The sequence below is a fragment of the Rousettus aegyptiacus genome, unplaced genomic scaffold (assembly GCF_014176215.1).
Source record: "Rousettus aegyptiacus isolate mRouAeg1 unplaced genomic scaffold, mRouAeg1.p scaffold_m13_p_14, whole genome shotgun sequence".
NCBI lineage: Eukaryota > Metazoa > Chordata > Mammalia > Chiroptera > Pteropodidae > Rousettus > Rousettus aegyptiacus.
In genome coordinates, this window is record NW_023416289.1 from 60,184,482 (window position 1) to 60,202,560 (window position 18,079).

The 18,079-nt window shown below is 55.4% G+C and overlaps 1 protein-coding gene and 1 pseudogene across 1 annotated transcript in view; one reads left to right on the forward strand and one right to left on the reverse strand.

Annotated features, from left to right (window-relative positions):
* Positions 1-3,187: 3,187 nt before the first annotated feature.
* FAM189A1 (family with sequence similarity 189 member A1) overlaps positions 3,188-18,079 on the forward strand; it is a 56,203-nt gene continuing 41,311 nt past the window's right edge. The window contains exons 1-2 of the mRNA XM_016154886.2: positions 3,188-3,311; positions 11,687-11,743. Coding sequence (XP_016010372.2) covers positions 3,210-3,311; positions 11,687-11,743 — 159 coding nt within the window. The 5' untranslated portion in view covers positions 3,188-3,209. The remainder of the gene's footprint in view (positions 3,312-11,686; positions 11,744-18,079) is intronic.
* On the reverse strand, positions 7,276-7,394 carry LOC118611727 (annotated as a pseudogene).

The following is an 18,079-nucleotide window of genomic DNA, read 5'->3' on the forward strand; positions in this document are numbered from 1 at the left end:
CTTAAATGCCCTTTATTATATGGAGGAAGCTAAAGGAAAGGGGATCTTTAAAATGCTCTGTGGAAATACGCGGAGGCCTGGGATGATGGCAGGATTCTCCGGGGCTGGTTGGCTGTTGCCTTTGCCAGCTCCTCGCGGCCTGAGCAATGCAGGACGACCCTAATCTAAATTTAGGGTTTGGGGTATCTGGCCATCGGCAACCGGAGGACAGGCAGGGTTATTCCCTTAGTCCTAGGGTATAGCCATCCGGGGTTCTATCACAAATGGGACTGGTGTACTGGGTCCCCAGCCTTCAAAACTCATTTTTCTAACCCAGTATGGCTGCCCGAGCCAGACATGCAAGTGCCCTGGGTAGACGCTGCCAGGGGCGGCTTCGGCCCTACGGGATTCTGCCTCCTCTGGGGTCTGGGCCCGTGTTCCCTCATCGTCTCCAAAATTCTCTGATATTTTTAAAACGATACTTAAGGAATATTTCATCTGGCCTCTTAGTTGCCTTCAGCAGGACTTGCGATCCGCTGTTCTGGGAAGTGGGGTTCACTGCTGATTAGTGCTTTCTCAGAGGTGGAGAGTCGCAGATCCATATGGACGGCTCCAAGGGACGGACTTAGTTCTCGTCCCCCACGGAGAGGGACACCCTAAACGGGGGTCACCCTAAGTGAGGCCTCCGCGGGACCCCCCCTCCCTGGGCGCGAGCAGGCCTGCAGCCGGCCTTCCTGACACGGTCAGCCACGTCCTCGTGCTTTGTGCAAGAGCAGTGGCTACTCTGTCAGTCTCATCTGCTTAGGGAGAAGGAAAAGTTGGCATCGGTTTGTCCCAGTGGGCTCCAAGCAGCCCCATAACACTAGGACACGTGTACAAGCCTTTTATAAGAGAAAATCACTGAAGAGCAAAGAGGGTCACACGTCGTCCGGGCAGAGCGGCGGCTAAGCCAACCCCTCCGTCCCTCCGTCTTTCCCTCCTTCCCTCATCCTCCCATTCATCCTCCACCCATCCTCCACCCATCCTTTGTGATTCACTTTCATGAAGCTGACACACTTTATACCTCCAAATCCCAACTGTTTATCTATGTAACTCCAGCTACTGCATTGAACACAATACCGTTTTAAAATTCTCTAAAATACGGAATTGATTTTTAAAACGGCAACGCAATTTTAATACCTGGGTTGGTCTCTCCCTCTTCCCCCAAAGCCGATGTCACAGGGAAGGCAGGGTGCTCCCCCGGCCCACCTGCACCGGGCCCCTGCCCTCCCGGCCGCATGGAAGGAGCCGACCCACACACACGTGTCCGGAAGCACGTGGAATGTGCAAACGGGGGTTGGCCTCGGGGCGGTTATCAGCGGGCCGCCAGCCTCAGTTAGACCGGCCGTTGCTAGGGCCGAGGCTTGTCCGGCTTCTCCGGCTTCTCTCGTCCTTGCGGCCTCGGCGTCTTTAACATGGCCTTTGAACGCCACACAATGCCAGTAAACTATGTGTAATTTTTGTTACGTGTGTTGCCTGTTTCTCTCCTTGGACCGAGGCAGGGGGGTTGACTGTTGTGATTGCTGGTGTGCAGACAGCCTGGACCTTGCAGAGCCCTTCGCGAACCTCTGCTGGAGGTGTCCGTAAATGAGCGCGTGCGCGAGGTGGCTGCAGCAGGCCCCTGCCCGCCCGCACCCCAGCACCTCGCTTCCCTGCCATTCCAGGCCTCCAACGGTGCTGCCCTGCGGACTCTAGAGGGAACTTTGGCAGGAGATCCGAATGTGTGCTCCTGGGCCGTACCTGACGCAGGGGCCCAGCCCGGTGACAGATAACACAGGGGACGCGGCTCTGGCCACACGCCAAGCTCTGAGGTCAGCCGCTTTATCTGCTGATTCCTAACCCCCCCCCCCATCCCTCAGCCACCCCATTAAATTGGAAAATAAATCCCATTCCTGCTAAGGTGCTGGCTGATAAAGGCTACTGCCCCTTCAAGAGGAATTTGCATTTTAATAGAGACTCGACAAAGCCCAGAGGAATCAATATCTCTGACCGTGAAATTTCAAGCACCAGCAGCTGAGAGATCTGGGGGCAAGCCTCTGCTGGGGCTCCCCGACCCCATGGGGCCTCCCTCGGTTCTGCCAACGGCTGGGGAGGAACAGCCCACTTGCCCACGGCATCATGAATTTGGCCGTTTTACGTTTGATGCCTTCGGACTCCAGATACTCCCCGTCTCCTGTAAGTCCACACAGCCTTCGCCAACAGCGGCCGCAGAGCTGAAAATGACAGTGCAAACTCCCGAGCTTTCTCGGTACTGCAAGGAAGCCCATAACCAGGCATCTAAAACCGTATCCCGGCAAAAGAAATTATCTAACAGCCCCTTAACGGTACCGTTCATTTAGATTCGTTTTGTGCAGTGTGCTTTAGCCCAAAGTTTGTACTTAGGTCGGAAGCCCCAAATGGAAGGTGAAGAGACGCGTTTGTGCACGGTTCAAATGCCCGTCCCTCCGGGCCGGCTGGGGAAATTCGGGACGCGCAGAAGAGCGGCATCTTGCATCTTGAAATTGCGCATCTCCGAGGCTCCTTCCTGCCCGCTACGCCTGGGGCGGGCGCCTGGAACCCACCTCGGCCGCGCGGTCTCCCGGGTCCCCGCCGCCCGCGGGCGCGCGCCAGCCCGGCCCGGCCTCCGGCTCGGCGGGGCGGCGGGCGCGGCTCCCGGGTGCCCTCGGCGTCACGGCCCGAGGTCCCTGCCGCGGGGCCGCGGCCCCCGCCCGGGACTCGCCGCGGCCGCGGGGCCCGCACCTGCGCCGCCGGCGCGCGCCCCCCCGGCCCAGCGCACGGCGCGGGGCGCGCGCCCGGGGACGCCGGCGGCTCGCGCACGGGCCGTGGGCGCGCGCAGGGCGGGCGGAGAGGGCGCGGCGCGCGCGGTTGGGCGGCGGCGGCGCGGCGGCGGCGGCGGCATGGGCGCGGGCTCCGGCGGGGGCTGCGGGCGCCCGGCTCCCCGCCCGGCCCGCCCGGCTCCCCTCGGTCGCTCGGTGCCGTCCTCCGCCTCCCGACCTCGCTGCGTCTCCACCTTGCCAGTCTTGACGCCACTTCTTCGCCCTGGCGTCGTATCTCGTTCTCTTCCTCTTTCCTGTATTTTCTCGCCTCATCTGAACTCTCTCCCCTCCTCGTCCTCCGCCTCAAATGCCTTTCCCCTCCTTCGCCCGTGCCCGGGCCGCTCGCGCGTGGCGCTGGCGCTCGGGGCCACGCAGATGGCGCTCGGCTGCCTCATCGTGGCCGTGAGCTTCGCCGCGCTGGCGCTCACCACCTCGGCCCGCGTCCGCCACTCCTGCCCCTTCTGGGCCGGCTTCTCGGTGAGTGTCGCGCTGCGTGCGGGGCGCGGGGCGCGCGAACTCGGGGGGCCCCTCGCGCTCCCGACGCGCCCTGTCCCCTCCTGTCGCGGGCGCCGCACTTACTTTCCGTAGAGGACACGGCAGCGGGGCGACCCCGCCAGCCCGCGGTGCATGCTGGCGGCGGGGACCCGTCGCCCGCCGCGGCCGCGCACCCCCTGGGCGTCGGGGACGTCGCGCTTCCCGCGTCCGCCCGGACGGCGTCCTCGCTGGGCGGCGGCACCGGGCGGGCGACCCGCGGCTGGCCTCGGGGGGCGCGTTTCCTGCGACCTCGAGGGTGACCGGTTTTCAGCTGTGGACCCCGACTTAGGGAACCCGGCGACTAACAACCCCACCCAAGAAGCCACCGGGAAATCCCTGTTAAAGCAGCGGTGGTCCCCAAGAGTTGTTTATTATTATTATTATTATTATTATTATTATATTATTATTATTATTATTATTTGCCACTTCATAGGCTTTTGGTGAAAGTTGCTTTATCCCTAAAAGAATAGAGAAAGGGCGCCCGGGAACAGGAAGCGTGCGCAGCCAGGTGTGGGGCGACGCCAGGTGCGTGCGCAGGCAGGTGCGAGGCGCAGAGGGCGCGCTGCCCCGCATCACCATCCGCAGGTGCGTCGCCCGCGCGGTCTCACCGCGGCCCACTGTGTGTCAATCCCAGCTCCGGAAGCCCAGACCAAGGCTTCGTGGGGCATCTTTGCTATTTGCCCTTGACTTTTGAATTTTAAGAATTCTGCCCAGCCTTGCTTGCTGCTGTTGTGCTGTTGGATTTTCTAAAGGCCTTGGTGCTCCAAGCCCCTTGCCTTTTAAGATGGCTTTTAAAATGAGATCTGAGCAGAACTGCGGCTGTGACGCCCTGATCGATACAGGTGTGGCGGTTCATCCTAATGGGGCATTAACTTCCAAACACCCCCCCTCCCCGCCCCCCCCCCCCCCCCCCGCGTTCAAGTCGGGGGCTGGGAGGCTGACTCGGATGCAGCGTCGTAGTCACACATCTGTTGCTTGGTTTTCAGCGTTATTTAATATGCATTGTTTTCCCGTTGTCTGTCCAGTGGGCCCGGAGGATCTGTGATGTCTCTGGGACCAGCCTACAGGTGGCAGGCTGGTTGGTGACTTAGTTTCAGCCCTGGGCTCCTCCCTGAGAGTCCCCTCCCCCATCAAGTTACTTGTGGCTTTTTCCCCATCCTCCCAGAGGGCTTGGAAAAGGAGCTATCTTTAAACAAAAAGACCTAAAAGGGACCACACCAGTTGGGACACAGTAGAAAAGCTGCTTATTTAGGGGAGACATGTACATTCACTCCTTTTTACTCTAAAGGGTTAACACGTGAAACATATTCAGGTTGTGTTCATTCCAGTGTTATTCCTTCCAACACCTGTTACCTGTCAGTTCTGACTTCCCATGCTGCGTGCTTCGGGGGAACTCCAGAAACGTCCCCCTGGGCCCTGGGGGTCTGCAGAGAGTGCAGCCGCTTTGTCCTGCCCCGGCCCATCCCCCACCCCAGCCCCGCATCCACTTTCTCAGGGACTCGCCTTCGTTTTTCAGACTTTATCTGCCACAAGCGCTTTTAGAATCCTTGCAAAACAAGAGGCACCGTTCGGTGTTTGTTTTTACATGTCGTGTCTGCCGCTCGCAGGAACGGTGGCTGGTCCCAGCTGTGTTGGGACAGGTTTGCAGCTTAGCGTGTGGCCGTGCGTGGTGGCACCGGCCCTTGCCCGCTGCAACCTGGGTGCCCCCTTGCAAGGATGTTTTTCATCTCAGAAAGGTGACCAGGGTGGCGGTCGGGCCCGTAATGAGACCTGCTCTGTGGGGTTTAGGGCCACACACGGTTAGTTCCCTCGCGTCTTCCGAAATGACATGTGTGGCCTCTCTAGCACCCTGTGGGTTTCTAGGCCCTCTCTGTGGTTTGCCGTCGTAAAATAACCCTCCCCTACGATCGAACGACACTTCCGGGAAACGGCTCACGTCCGTCCAGCGCCCGCTGCGTGGCGGGCGTTCAGCGGAGTGTTACGTAGCGTCGCAGCCCTTTTCTTCCGTGGCCCCCGGCGCCCCCACTTGGGGCAGTTCCGTCGCTGGCGTTTGGGCCTGGGCCTCCGAGTGGCCCTAGCTGCTGGAATGGAGTGGGCTGAGGTCCTCAGTGCGGCGACGGCTCCCTGAGGCCCCGGCAGCTTCTGCCGAGTCCGGCGGGGTGACGAGGGATCGAGGAACTCGTGTTAGGCTGTGTCCACGCGCACATGTGTGACGGGCCGTGGCCACAGGTAGGAGCGCTGAGAAGTCCCACCATCTTCCCTCTGCAAGCTGGCGACCGGGGAAGCTGGAGGGGAATTCAGCCCGGGTCCGACAGCCCTCGGCTGGAGGGCCAGCGGCCTGCGACCCCGCCGGAGCACCCGGCGAAGACAGGTGACGTGCCCCTTCGGGGACTGTGGGTTTGCCCTTCCCCTTGAGTCCTACTCGGGTCCAAGGGTCAGGTGACTCCAGCGCACATCGCGAAGGCGATCTCTCTGAGGCAGTCTGCTGATGCAAACGCCCTCCCAGGCACACCCAGAGGTCAGGCCCTGGGCAAGGGGACACACACGATTAACCACCACCCCTGCCCCAGGTTACTCAGCTAAGTGGCCAGGGTCAGGTTTGAACTGACTACTCTGACTTTCGAGGCCACAGCCCTAAGCAGTCGACTGCACACTGCCCCCTGGGCAGAGGCACAAGGGGACGGAATACAGCCCAGTGGCAAAGGGTCAGAGGTAGAGCCTCTGCTAGGAGGTCACACCCTCTGTTTCTTAGGAAAAGCACAAATCGCGTGGAAAGGTGAAGAGTGGAGAAATTTGGGGAGGCGTTTCGTTAGCGAGGTTGAGGAAGTTTACCTGTTGGGCTGGGAACCTTGGCAAAGGTGGAGGCAGGTGAGGTGGCAGCAGGTGTGGCCGGAGGGAGCAGCTGCTGTTTCCGCCATTAGAGCACTGTCTTCAGTGGTGTCCCTGGCCCTGGCCCCTGCCTTCCCGCTAGGAGTTAGGAGGTTGGTGGCAGCCTCGCGGGTCGGGGCTTGGCCCCCCCCTGCGAGAGCAGCGTCTGTGTGAACCGTCCGTGGGACGCGCAGAGCTGGGCGGACGTCTGGAATCATCTTTTAAGAGAGAAGCTTCGTTATTGTTTGTTTCTCAGTTTTAATGCCCAGGACATCAGACGAAGGAGCACGTTGTGGATTTTCCACATCGGAGCCCGCTGAACATGTGTCTGCATGTGTGTGTGTGTGTGCGTTTATCCTTAAAATCAATGCCATTGGATGTTTCCATACTCCAAAAGCAATGTATGCCTTTTGCAATAATTAAAATCAAAGACACGCACATGCGCGTGCACACACACACACACACACGCACACACACACACACCAGTGCCGCTTTCGATCCCAGGTAACCTGCATCACCTGTGCTGCGTGATGTGATCTTTACACATGTCCCTTTACAATCTCACAAATGCTAGAATTTCTGCATACGTGTGCAATGTTTCTTTTCTCCTAAAAATTTTACAAAAAAGTACACCACATACCTTACTCTGTGACTCCTTTTTTTATTTAGTATATAATAAATATTCTCAGCCATCATGCAGGTATTATTATTCCCATCATTTTTAATGACTGTGTAGGAGTCTGTCATGTGAATTATTATAATTTATTCATTTATTCCCCTCCTGGGAGGACTCTGAGTTTCTGTGACCAATGCTTTTCATCTGGCCTTAGATGCCGGCACCTGCTTTCTGAGTGTAAATTCCCCAAAGTGAAATCGCTGGTCATAGGTATTCAAACTTAGAATTTCGTGAGATTTTGTCTTTTAATGCCACAAAAGCCTGCAGTCACTCCTGCCCGCGAAGCATTGTGTGAGTGTGCCCTTTGCGCCCTGTTATCAGCAAGGGATGTTAGCCATCCTTGACATTTTAATCTTTTTTTTACACCTATGGCACCTGGTCTTCCTAGGTGGTCTCCCATCCAAGTACTAACCAGGCTTGACCCAGCTTAGCTTCCGAGATCAGATGGGATCAGGCTTGCTCAGGGTGGCGTGGCCGTAGACACAATTTAATCTTTCCAATGGAAGAAAACTACATTGTTTTCATTAGATCCGAATTTTCACATTACTTCTCTTATATGTTGCATGTATTTTCTTGCAGTTTTCCATTTCTTAGCTCGATTTTAGGTGTATTTTGTCACACAGATAATTCAAAAACTTTTTATGTCATCATTTCTGTTTTTTCTAGTTCCTGGATTCTTTTCTCTTAGAATGTTGTCATTATCATGGCCACGGTGAATCTACTTTTACATTTCCTTCCAATGTTTTTATTTTATTTGCTTACCTCCAAATTTTAATTCATCCGGAATTTATTTTGCATATGGTATGAAAAAAGGCCCTAACTTTATTTGCTTTCAGACAAAGTTTGTATGTACTTGTGGTTCTGTTTTGGAGACTGGTTTTGTTCTTTTTTAAAAAATTGAGTTATAATCAATCAACATACGACATACATTAGTTTCAGATGTACAACATAATGACTGGATATTTGTATATTTGTATATGTTATAAAATGATAAGCATTTCATCGGACACCATAGTTATAAAATTGTTTTTGTAAATTGATACTTTTATGATTATGCAATATCTCTTTTATATATGGTAAATTTTGGGGGTTTTTTGCTGCGAAGTCTAATTTTTCTGATATTAAAACAGCCATTTCAGTTTTCCTTTGTTTATTGTTTCACGGCATATCTTTTCCCATATTAGAACTATTTCTCACACCTTTAACTCCCCTTACTCATTATATTTGTAATGAGTTCCATATAACTGCATCTTTTTTTGAAAATCCACTCTGCCAGTCTCTGCTGTTAATTGATGCTTTAGACCATTTACATTTAATATAATTATCAAACTGTTTTATTTTGGCCCCATCTTTTCACCCCCATTTTCGTCTCTTTCTTTGTTCTTCTGTTTCCCCGTCTTTTGCTTTATTTGGACTCTTGTTTAGTCATTGCATTTTAATTCATCTCTTGTGCTTTTAACTATATTTCTTTGTATTTTTGGTAGTTTCTTCAGAGATTACAACATGTATACTTAACTTTTCCCTGTCAGCATGGAGTCATCATTTTACCACTTCAGGCGGAATGTAGCAATTATCACCATTTAGGTCCCTCATTTCTGTCGTAGTTGTTTTATGTATCTTACATAATTTATCTTGTATATCGCATCTACATCTATTGAAAACTCGGACAGTCTTGCACTTGTTTTAGAGAGTTCGGCAGGAGAATGGTCTGTCATCTTTACCATTTATTTTGTTTTTCCTTCGTGCCTTGATAGTCCGGATTTTTCTTCTGGTGTCATCCGCCTCCCGTCCGAGCAATTTCCCGCGGCAGCGTTTATAGAGCGAGTCTGCCCCCAGCGAGTTCTCTGTTTCTCTTCCTTAAATCGCCTTTGTTTCACCTTTGTTTCTGCAGGGCGTTTTTACCAGAAATAAAATTCTGGGTTGGCAGTTTTTTCTCTCTTTAAAAATGCTGTTCTGGGTCCTTGTGCCTCCCTCCAGCCCCCGCACCTCCCCGCACTTCTGGTGAGAAAGCGTGATGATTGAATTGTTGACCCCACGTAGATTGACCGACTACTTTCCCCTCCGTGCTGCTATTAAACTCATCTGGTGAACTTTTTTACTTTGGTTATTCTGATTTTCAGTTTAAAAACTTTCCAGGGGGCTCTCCTTCTTACTTCCTATTTTCCCCCTTAATTTTCGGAGCTTTTCATTCATTTCTAAAACATTTGCCCTTGCCTACTGGAGCATGTTTGTTATCACTGCTTTAACGTCTTTGTCTGATAACTACAAAATCTGTCGATGGTGTGTTCACCTGGAAGTTGGCACTCTCCCGATCCTGTGTGTGACAAGGCATTTGGGGCCGTATCTGGACATTCTGAATATTCTGTCGTGAGTCTCTGGATATCGTTGAAATCCTGTGGAGCATGTTGCCGTCTTGTTTGGCAGGTTCTACACCTCGGGTGCAGAGCATGCTCCGACCAGCCCTGTCTGTGTGTCTGAGTCTAAAGTCAGCTCGGCTTTGGAACTCTTCGCGGGGCCATTCACACCTGTCTCGTGCATGGGCCACTGCCCATCCCCGGGCTCTTAGGTGGCCATCTGCCCGGTAGTTCTGTCCTCAGCGTTTTCATATTCTGTGTAGGTCGCGTCTACACGTGCACACCTTGGGAACGAGCCCATGCATCCCTGAGCACATTTCAGGGGTCTCTTCCCCTGGCCTCCTCTGTCTCTGTGGCTTCCTGGTGTTGTGCGTCTCCCTAGGGCTGCCGTCACCCCGTCCCCCAGGGTGCCAGGGCCCACTCGTGGCGGGGGGACAGTGAGACCAGTCGTGGCCAGGCTCTGTCCCGTCCTCCCAGACCAGCTGCAGCTGGGAGAGAGGAAGGCTCTTGGGGTCTGCCCCCCCCCCCACCCGTGGGATTGCTTGGGGGCTGCGGCAAGAGGCAGTTAAGTAGCAGAAGGTGAACAAACCCAGGAGCCCTTTCTTAGAAGTTTACTAGACAATGAACTTGAGAAAACTATGAAATAATTGGTGCAGCTTTCCGTGCGTTCTGGGAATGAACGATGACTGTATCTCACTGTCAAACTAAAACGAAAAGGTAGTGACGATGGGCAAATTAATCCAGAAAGGCTCCACGGTCTGGCCACGTGGAATTGCTGAAAAATGAACGGGCCGAGGTGAGGGGAAAGTAGAAGAAATACGCTTCGTAATTGTCACATGGGTGTAAGTCGGAGGAAAAATCGGTGTCTTGAAGCTGAAAAAGCAAGGAGTAAAGGTTAGGTTTACTTAGGACTCTGAACATTAATACCAGATTAACACGCGTGACCAGACCTGGTGCTTTAGGAAGAGGCGGGAGGGAGGAGGCCGCGGCGGCGAGCCATCTGCGTCCTCGCTCGTGGGAGAGAGGCGGTAATGTACGAAGGAGAGGTTACCGGGGGGGTATGTAACGTGGAAATATAAGAGTGGGGGCTGGAACCAGAATCCCGCGCTCAGACCTCAGGTGACGGGGAGCAAGACGGAGCGGTGGGGTGGCCGCCCGCACGCTGAGGACCGAGGCCCCGCCCGCCCCGGGGTGTAACTGAGGCTCACATTCTGGCAGCGCTGACGCCAGACACACAGACCGCATCACCGCACGCAAACGGGCTTCATTAACCTAGTTTCAAAAAAAGTTTAGGGTTGACTAACAAAGCCAGATCCAGAGATAGACCTAAAACGGAGAGATTTAGAAAGGCTGGAAATACCAGCACCGGGACCATGTGGCCGGCAAACCCGCGTGGAAGGAAACGGGGCTCCGGCGGCGGAGGGGCTCGGGCCTCCAGAACCGGGCTCCGTCTGAGGGACGAGAAAGGGGTCGGGGTGGAGTGTTGGGGTAATGGTGAGAGATGCTGAGACCCAAACAAGCTGAGGGGGGATGGGGGCCGGCCGTGCGTTGGGGGGTGGCCATGTGGGGGAGTGGCCATGTGGGGGGCAGCCGTGGGGGGGTGTGTGGCCATGTGATCTGCTTCTTCAATGACCTGGAGAGAGTGTGCGTCAAGGGGGGAGAAGGTACCAGATGGAGACATTCCCGTAGAGCGAGTGCTGGGTGCCGGGGAGTGGGGGGAGCTAGCGAGATGAGTCAGAGGGGTGCCCTCGGGGGTGGAGGCCTGGACGGCATGCTGCAGCGACTCAGCAGACAGGGAAGGCTGTGACTCTGCATGTGACATGTGGGGGACGGGCCCTCCTGGGCACCTGGTTCACGGTTTTAATTAATTAACTTGTGAGTAAGGTTCAGAAATTCTCCTTGTAAATGTATAAAAACATCGCCCGGATCTTGTTGGCCGTGAGCCTGAGGCGCACAGCGCCAGGTGTGACGGAGGCTGTGGCTCGAAGGCTTGGTCCTGGCCCTGCAGAAGCGTTTGGGCTGAGCTGGCTCTGCCACCAGCGTGCTGGCCCGTCAGATCTGGGGTCAGGACCTGGGGGGTCCCAGGGGAAATGCAGCCGCATGCCTCCAGCCTGTCCCCACTGCCTGGCCCCCGCCCGCAGTGAAGTCGGGTGCTTTGTCCTCGCAAGGGACAAACGCCAGGACCTTACTTACAATGGGAATCTGGCCAGTGGGACATCACCCTGTCGGAGGGTGAACCACAGCTGCCTCTTCCCGGTGCAGGTGCCTGGGTGACAGGCACGTGGAGACACGGCAGGAGGCTTGGGTGGAGGGGCGCCCGGTGCCTGCGAGGCCGGATGCTCCACTCTGCGGCCGCCTAGTCACCGTAGTGGCCTGCGGCCCTCCGGGCGTCTCACCGTCCCGCACGTTTGTCTCCCCAGGTGCTGCTGTCGGGACTCATCGGCGTCGTCTCCTGGAAGAGGCCCCTGTCCCTCGTGGTAAGTGGCGCGCGGACCCGCGGTGGCCGGGGAGCAGGGCCGCGCCCTCGGCGGTGTGAGCGCCCCAGGGGCCACTCCAAGAGCCGTGGGCTTCTTGGCGGGAGGGGCGCAGACCTTTCCGGAAGGGCGGGCGCTCGCGGCTGAGGCGTGCAGGCTATGGGCGCTGCGCACCCCGCTGGTCCCCTCCCGCGCGTGACCGCGGCGTCCTCCGGAGGCGCCGCGTGCCGCCCTCTGCCTCTTGGGTCTGCGCCGTGCCCCGTGAGCACCTGCGTGAGCGAGGACGTTGATTTGTGGCCAGATCAGGACGTGCGTCCTGTGAGCGCCGGACACTGCATCTGCGGGGCGGAGGGAGGCATTTCCCGGAGCGGAGAGCAGGTGCCCGCGCTTCTCCGGTCACCGTCTCCGGTCATCGAGCTGGGGGCGGGGGCAGGCTCCGATTCTGATGGATGGCGAAAAGGCTCCTTTGTAGTAGTCACCGGTTATTTAAGTCTCTTCTTCAAGCGGTTAGACGCAGAGGTGAGGACGTGGCGCGGGTCGGCAACGTGGGAGGAACAGAGCCTGATTGTAGTGACTCCCCCGCCTCCTTCCCCTGCCCCCAGCGTCCTGCAGAGGCGGCCGGAGGGGAAGGGGCATGCGCTCGGTGGATTTATGTCGCAAATACATCAGCTCCTGCGAGAAATTTCCTTTCTAAAAATGCCTTTTATATGGAGAAACGGAGACAGAATCCTGCTTTCTAATGTCCTTGGCTTGAAAGCGACACTCATCGCTTGTATGGCAACTCCTTGGGGACGGCTTGTCCCAGGCCCCACTGGCCGGGCGTACCCTCTCTGGCAGGCTCTGCCTGGTGCCAGCTCCACCTGGGGACGGGGCCTTTGCCAGGCAGCTGGCCGTCCTTACGAAACAGCATTCCATGTGTCGACCACGACAGGACAATCTTTTGACCCGTTTAGCGAAAGTCACTCTCGGAACCGTGACCGTTGACCTGGCTTCAGCGCTCACAGTGGGTGGGAGGAAAATCCACAGTATAAAGATGTGTCAGGATTCTCCAGGAAAACATCGCCAATGGGATGTTGGTGGCATTCTGGGTAGAACTTTTTTTTGGTCATATTTATAGAACTCTGTTGTGGTGGCAACTTTTGTGTGGCAACTTCGGTAGACCATAAGACCCAGACATCCAGTCAAACGCTAGTTTCGATGTTGATGAAAAGTATTGTTTTTAGATGAGATTAAGATTTAAATCAGTAGAATTCGAGGAAAGCAGATCACCCTTCATAATGTGGGTGGGCCTCGTCCAATCAATTGAAGGCCTCCCCAAGACCAACTGATTCTCCTCCCCGCACATGGCTGAGATAAGCGTCTTCCTTACATTGTACTATAAAAGGTTCTACGTAGGAATCGGATTATAGAGCTATGGTTAGATAACTTTTCGAAAGATTTAGTGGAACTTCTTGTGATTGCTTATATATCAATAATGGAAATAGTTTTGTGCATAATTATAGGTAGTAATTTTTTAAAAAGAAGTGAAGGAGGCCTGAGCTAGCCGCTGGGTTATTTGTAATAATTCCGTAGAAAGACTAATGACCACAGGGTTGAAAAACATTGGGGGATTTATTTTTATAAATAATAAATTCTTCATAGTTTGTTTAGCACAGATTTTTTTTTAAATATCACTCACCTGTACGAATACGAACACCACGCGGATCCACGGCATTCCGTGTTACAGCGTTTGAGGAGGCGTCCACCTGGTCCTTGGGGCCCCATGTGGCCACTGGCTGTGGCCGTCCTGAGGCCGCACTGTCCACGTCACACGCAGGGGGCCTGGCTTGATGGCAGCGCAGACATCGCCGCCGTCATCGCGGGCCTGCAGAGGACGGCCACCTCAGGGCTGCTCAGGGCTGCTGGCCGGCCCAGGCTCACTTCCCGCGGTGGCGGTGGGAGGTGTGGCCCTCGGGGTGAGCGAGCAGGTCTGGGTCCCCCAGCCGCGGACCTCCTGCGCGCTGAGCCAGCGAGGGCGGCCCAGCTGAGTTCACGCTGCAGCCAGGTGAGCACACCGAGAGCATCCCACCGCCTGCAGGGGACTCTCGGAACGCCTTCACCAGGACATCGCGAGGTCGATCACACACGTGTCAGTAAAGTGCATGGAAAAGGTCGCACAGGGGCAAGGAGACGGCAGGACGCAATGCTCGGTCGTTAAGCGGCACGTGCGGACGCACGATCAGTTGACGGGACACTGTGCTAAGTTAAAGGTGTGTGACGTCAACCCCGAAGCCACCTCTGAGATAAAAAGATAATGAGTTGGCTGATGAGCCATCAGAGGAAATAAATGAAGTCGTAAGAAATACCCAGCTAATTCAAAATAAGGCAGAAAAAAATGGAAAAGGGGAACAAATTAAAAAGGAGACAGAAAGCTAACAAATAGCGAGATTTCATTACCCATTTGAATTTCTTCTGTAATTTGCTTGTTTATGTCTTCTGTCTATTTTTCTGTGAGGTCACATTTCATTGCTTTGTAGGGTTTCTTCATATTGTAATTTTTTTCTGTTTTAAGTGACTGATATTTTAACCCAATCTGTTTTTTGTCTTTGACTTTCTAATGAAGCATATTTTTTTATATCCAGTATTGTCAGCATTTTGTCTTGCAAAATTCATTCCCCGCCCCCCACTTGGATTTTTATGCGGCTTCCAGGATCTCTTTCTTATTTTAAAAGCTCTCTCTTGCCCCACAGTTATGAAATTATTTTCCCATGTATTTCTAAAACATTCATAGTTTTGCCTTTTATGTTTAGGTAATTGATCCCAAACTTATTTTTCTATACAGTCTGAAGTAAGGCTCTCGCTTTATCTTTTTCAGATGGATACCATTTCGCCAGCACCATTTTTTGAGTATTAAATATTTTCCCTCACATTCGATGTGTCCCCCACCACCCCCCTTCTTGTTGCTATGGGTCTGTTTATTAAGCTCTGCTTTGTGAATCTATCGGTCCAGTTCTAAGCCAACCCTGTGACATTTAATGACCCTGGCTTTATAATAAGTCACTTCTATTTTTTCATAATTTTCTTGGCTACCGTGCATTTTACCTTCAGCAAATTTTTGAATCAGTTTGTTACGTCCTGTACCGATAACGGTTTTGATTACATTGACATTACCGGTTGATTTGTGGACAGATAACGTCCGTAGCGTTGCGAGGTGGGGATGCGTTTCCTGTTACAGTTTCTGGAAGATGCGGGCCGTCGACCTCTCTCTAGCTACAAGACACGGCGTGAACGGTTGCACCGACCGGATCGGGTCGTTTGTCCACTGGATCTTTCGAGAGAAGTTTTCGGGGGGAATTTCCTTCTCACGTCCGTGATCGTCTCTCTCCTCGTGTTCCTCGGCCTTCTCGAGTCCGTCCCGCCTGGAGCAGGCGGATGGTTCACCAGCCGTGGGCAGGGGAGTCGGTGCTGGAGAACGCTTAGCGCCCTCGAACGCCCCCCTCCTCCTCCGCTTCGCCGTCCGGGACGGTGCTCCTGCGTTGGTTCCTCTTCCTCCTGCTGCCCGGGGAACCCCTCGGGCCTTAGCCGCGTCCCCTCCGTTGGACTCGGCAGCTGCGTCCTTTTGGGGGAAAATCTGTGTCGTTCGCCAGTCGCTTCCTTCTCGCAGCGAAGCGTCGGCAGCTCGTGACGCCCATGTCACGGCCGCGGCCGCCTGCAAGGGCACGTGCAAGCGCTCGGCCGGCCGGGCGCCCTCGTCCCCGGCGGCCCCCTCCCCCGCGCAGGTCAGCTGGGCTCTTTACTCACCTCGTTCCTTGCGATGTTGGCGGAGCTCGGGGTCCCGGCGCCAGGCGATGCCTCTGCCTCCCGCCAGGCACACAGGGAGACCCCCCTGTTGCTCCCGGCAGCTGGGACAGAGGCGGCGTTGGGGATGGGGGCGGCGTGGGGGGCGGAGGCGGCTTTGGGGGGACGGTGTTGGGGACGGGCGCGGGGGCAGTGTGGGGCGCGGGGGCGGCGTCGGGCGCCTTGGGTGCTGGGCCCTTTTCACGCGCCCACAGCCCTTAGTTCTCAGGACACCCTCGGGGAACCTCTGATGTCCCACGTGAAGGCCCAGGACGGGCCGGCGGGCAGCGTGCCAGCGCCGGGGGCCCCTCCCGGGGTCGCTGCGCACCCTGCCCTTTCGAGCCCTTTGGCTCGAACAGCACCAGCCTCCATCTTCGCCCGGCGAGGCGCGAGCTCCGCTTCCTGAGCGGCCCAGGCCGTCCGCAGTGAGCACGCCCGTGTCTGATTCATCACACCTCGCGGTTTCCTTTTGCAGCACAAGCTGCCGGATGGAGGAGTATTTTTCTCTTTCACGTTTTCTTTCCTTGGAAGAAGGGGGCTCCCGTGCCCCTGTCTTCATTATAGCAGGCGTTTGTCGTTCGCGAGCGGCAGGGAGCATCTGGCCCCGTGAACCCCAGAGTGTGGCGTCGAGAGCCATGGTCACCCCCCCCCCCGCGCCACCACCCCCGCACTGGGGGAACAGCCCAGGCCTAGGGGCTGCCGCGGGGATGCTGGGAGGGACGCCCGACCCCGCGCCCCAGCCCAGGGAAGCCAGCCCTGCATACTTACACTCAAGTACAAACGCCTCGTCTTTATCACGGTGTCGTTTTTATCGGAAACCCTCTGACAGCTGATGGAAAAAACAGCTTTGCTTGCCTTTCCGTTCCGCTTCGATCTGTTATTTTTGTTTTTCTCAACTGCGCTGTTGAGTGAAACATGCAGAGCCGAGGCTTAGGGATTGTGATGAATGAACTTCAGCCTGGCCTGGGGGCTGCTTTCTCTCTCTCCGTTGCTATGCCGATCATTTTCCGATGTGAGAACGCTTAGAATCCTATGCCGCATACATTCACTTCCTTAAAAAGCGCCTCTGAATTTTCTGTGCTAACAGAAGTGTGTCCTGCTGTGCCCATCAGAATTTCAGGCCTAGTCTCTGAAAATTCATGTATTTGGCCCTATTTTGTGTGTGGGGGGGGGCAGGGGGGAGTATGCGTTGCTTTAACCTTCAGCATGAGTTGTGGGCAGCTTGGAGGGCTTTCTGTCAAGCCCAAGAACTGAGCTCAAATACAACTTTAATAGGCTATTTAAATGTAGGTGAGCTAAAGGTTACTGCGTGTAATGTAAATGTATTTGGCATCGTTACGTATTCAGAAGATCGATTATAAGTCCGTGTCGGGGGTGTCTTGCGGCCAGGGTCTCGGCCTCGCGTCTGGAGCACGTGATCTTGCCCACGTGGAGGAGGGCTTCGTGCGTTCAGTGCCGAGGACAAGGCTCACAGGTCCCCGAAACGAGGCAGAATCTCGCTCTGCTGATAAAGTGGCCTAAGGGTCTGGAGCCACCGGTCTCATGTGTGAAAATAGACTGATGTACTCGCCTTTGATTTCCTAGCGGCATTAAAACTTCATCCGATGGAAACAAACCAATTAGAGTGTCACCTGTGGAACCCACTCGAGGCCACATGACTTTAAAAATGGGCATCGCTAAAATGTGCATTGTAGTAAAATGCAATAGGTGTGTATTTGTTTTTGCTTGGATCACGTTACTGGCCAATTCTTTTATTTTGATCCATCAGGCGCGTTTCTAATTGAAAATATAGTGATACGTACTTTTTGCGAGAGAACATGAACTTAGGTAGGAAGGTTGATGCCCCTCGGAGGAGACGCCTGACGAGCTGGCCGCGCCTAGCCGGTCGCACCAGGGGTCGCCTGTGCCCAGCTTCTCCTGCTCGGCCCTGCGTGGCAGAGGAGGCACTCGGAAAACACGCGTTATTCCCACAGCCCCGCCCGGGGACGCGGCTCTCGCTGGGTGCGCTCCGGGCCTTGTGGGGTGCCCTGCCCCCCACCCCGCGGTGTCCCGTCGGCCTCGGGGGCGGTCCCGGCCCCTGCCCACGTTGGGCTTGAGAGGTTTACTTGTGATCCACGTCCGTTGGTTAGCGTGCTGGGGGTGGGGGGCGGGGCCCTCAGCCCCCGGGTAAGTTTCTCCACGAGGATAAACCACTTGTGCCTCCGGCAGTGGGCATCTCGAGGCTCCAGGACGTTCCCGGAGGCCGTCTGTCCGCCGTTGCTGGGCGCTGGCTCCCTTACACACTCCCTGGCACACTCCGGCAGACGGCTTTGAAGTGTGTGACCCTGGGTGACAGTGCAGCGTGCCCCGTGGCCGGCTCCCTGTCCCGTCTGTGCTGGCGTGTGAAGGCCACGGTCAGCACAGGTCTCAGAACTGTCACGTGGCAAGGCTCGGAGCCCGGGCCATGCAAGCCCCGCAGACGGCTGAGCTGGGTCGTGGGGCACTGAGCAGGCGGGGAGCGGGACCCCGGGGCGAAGAATCTGG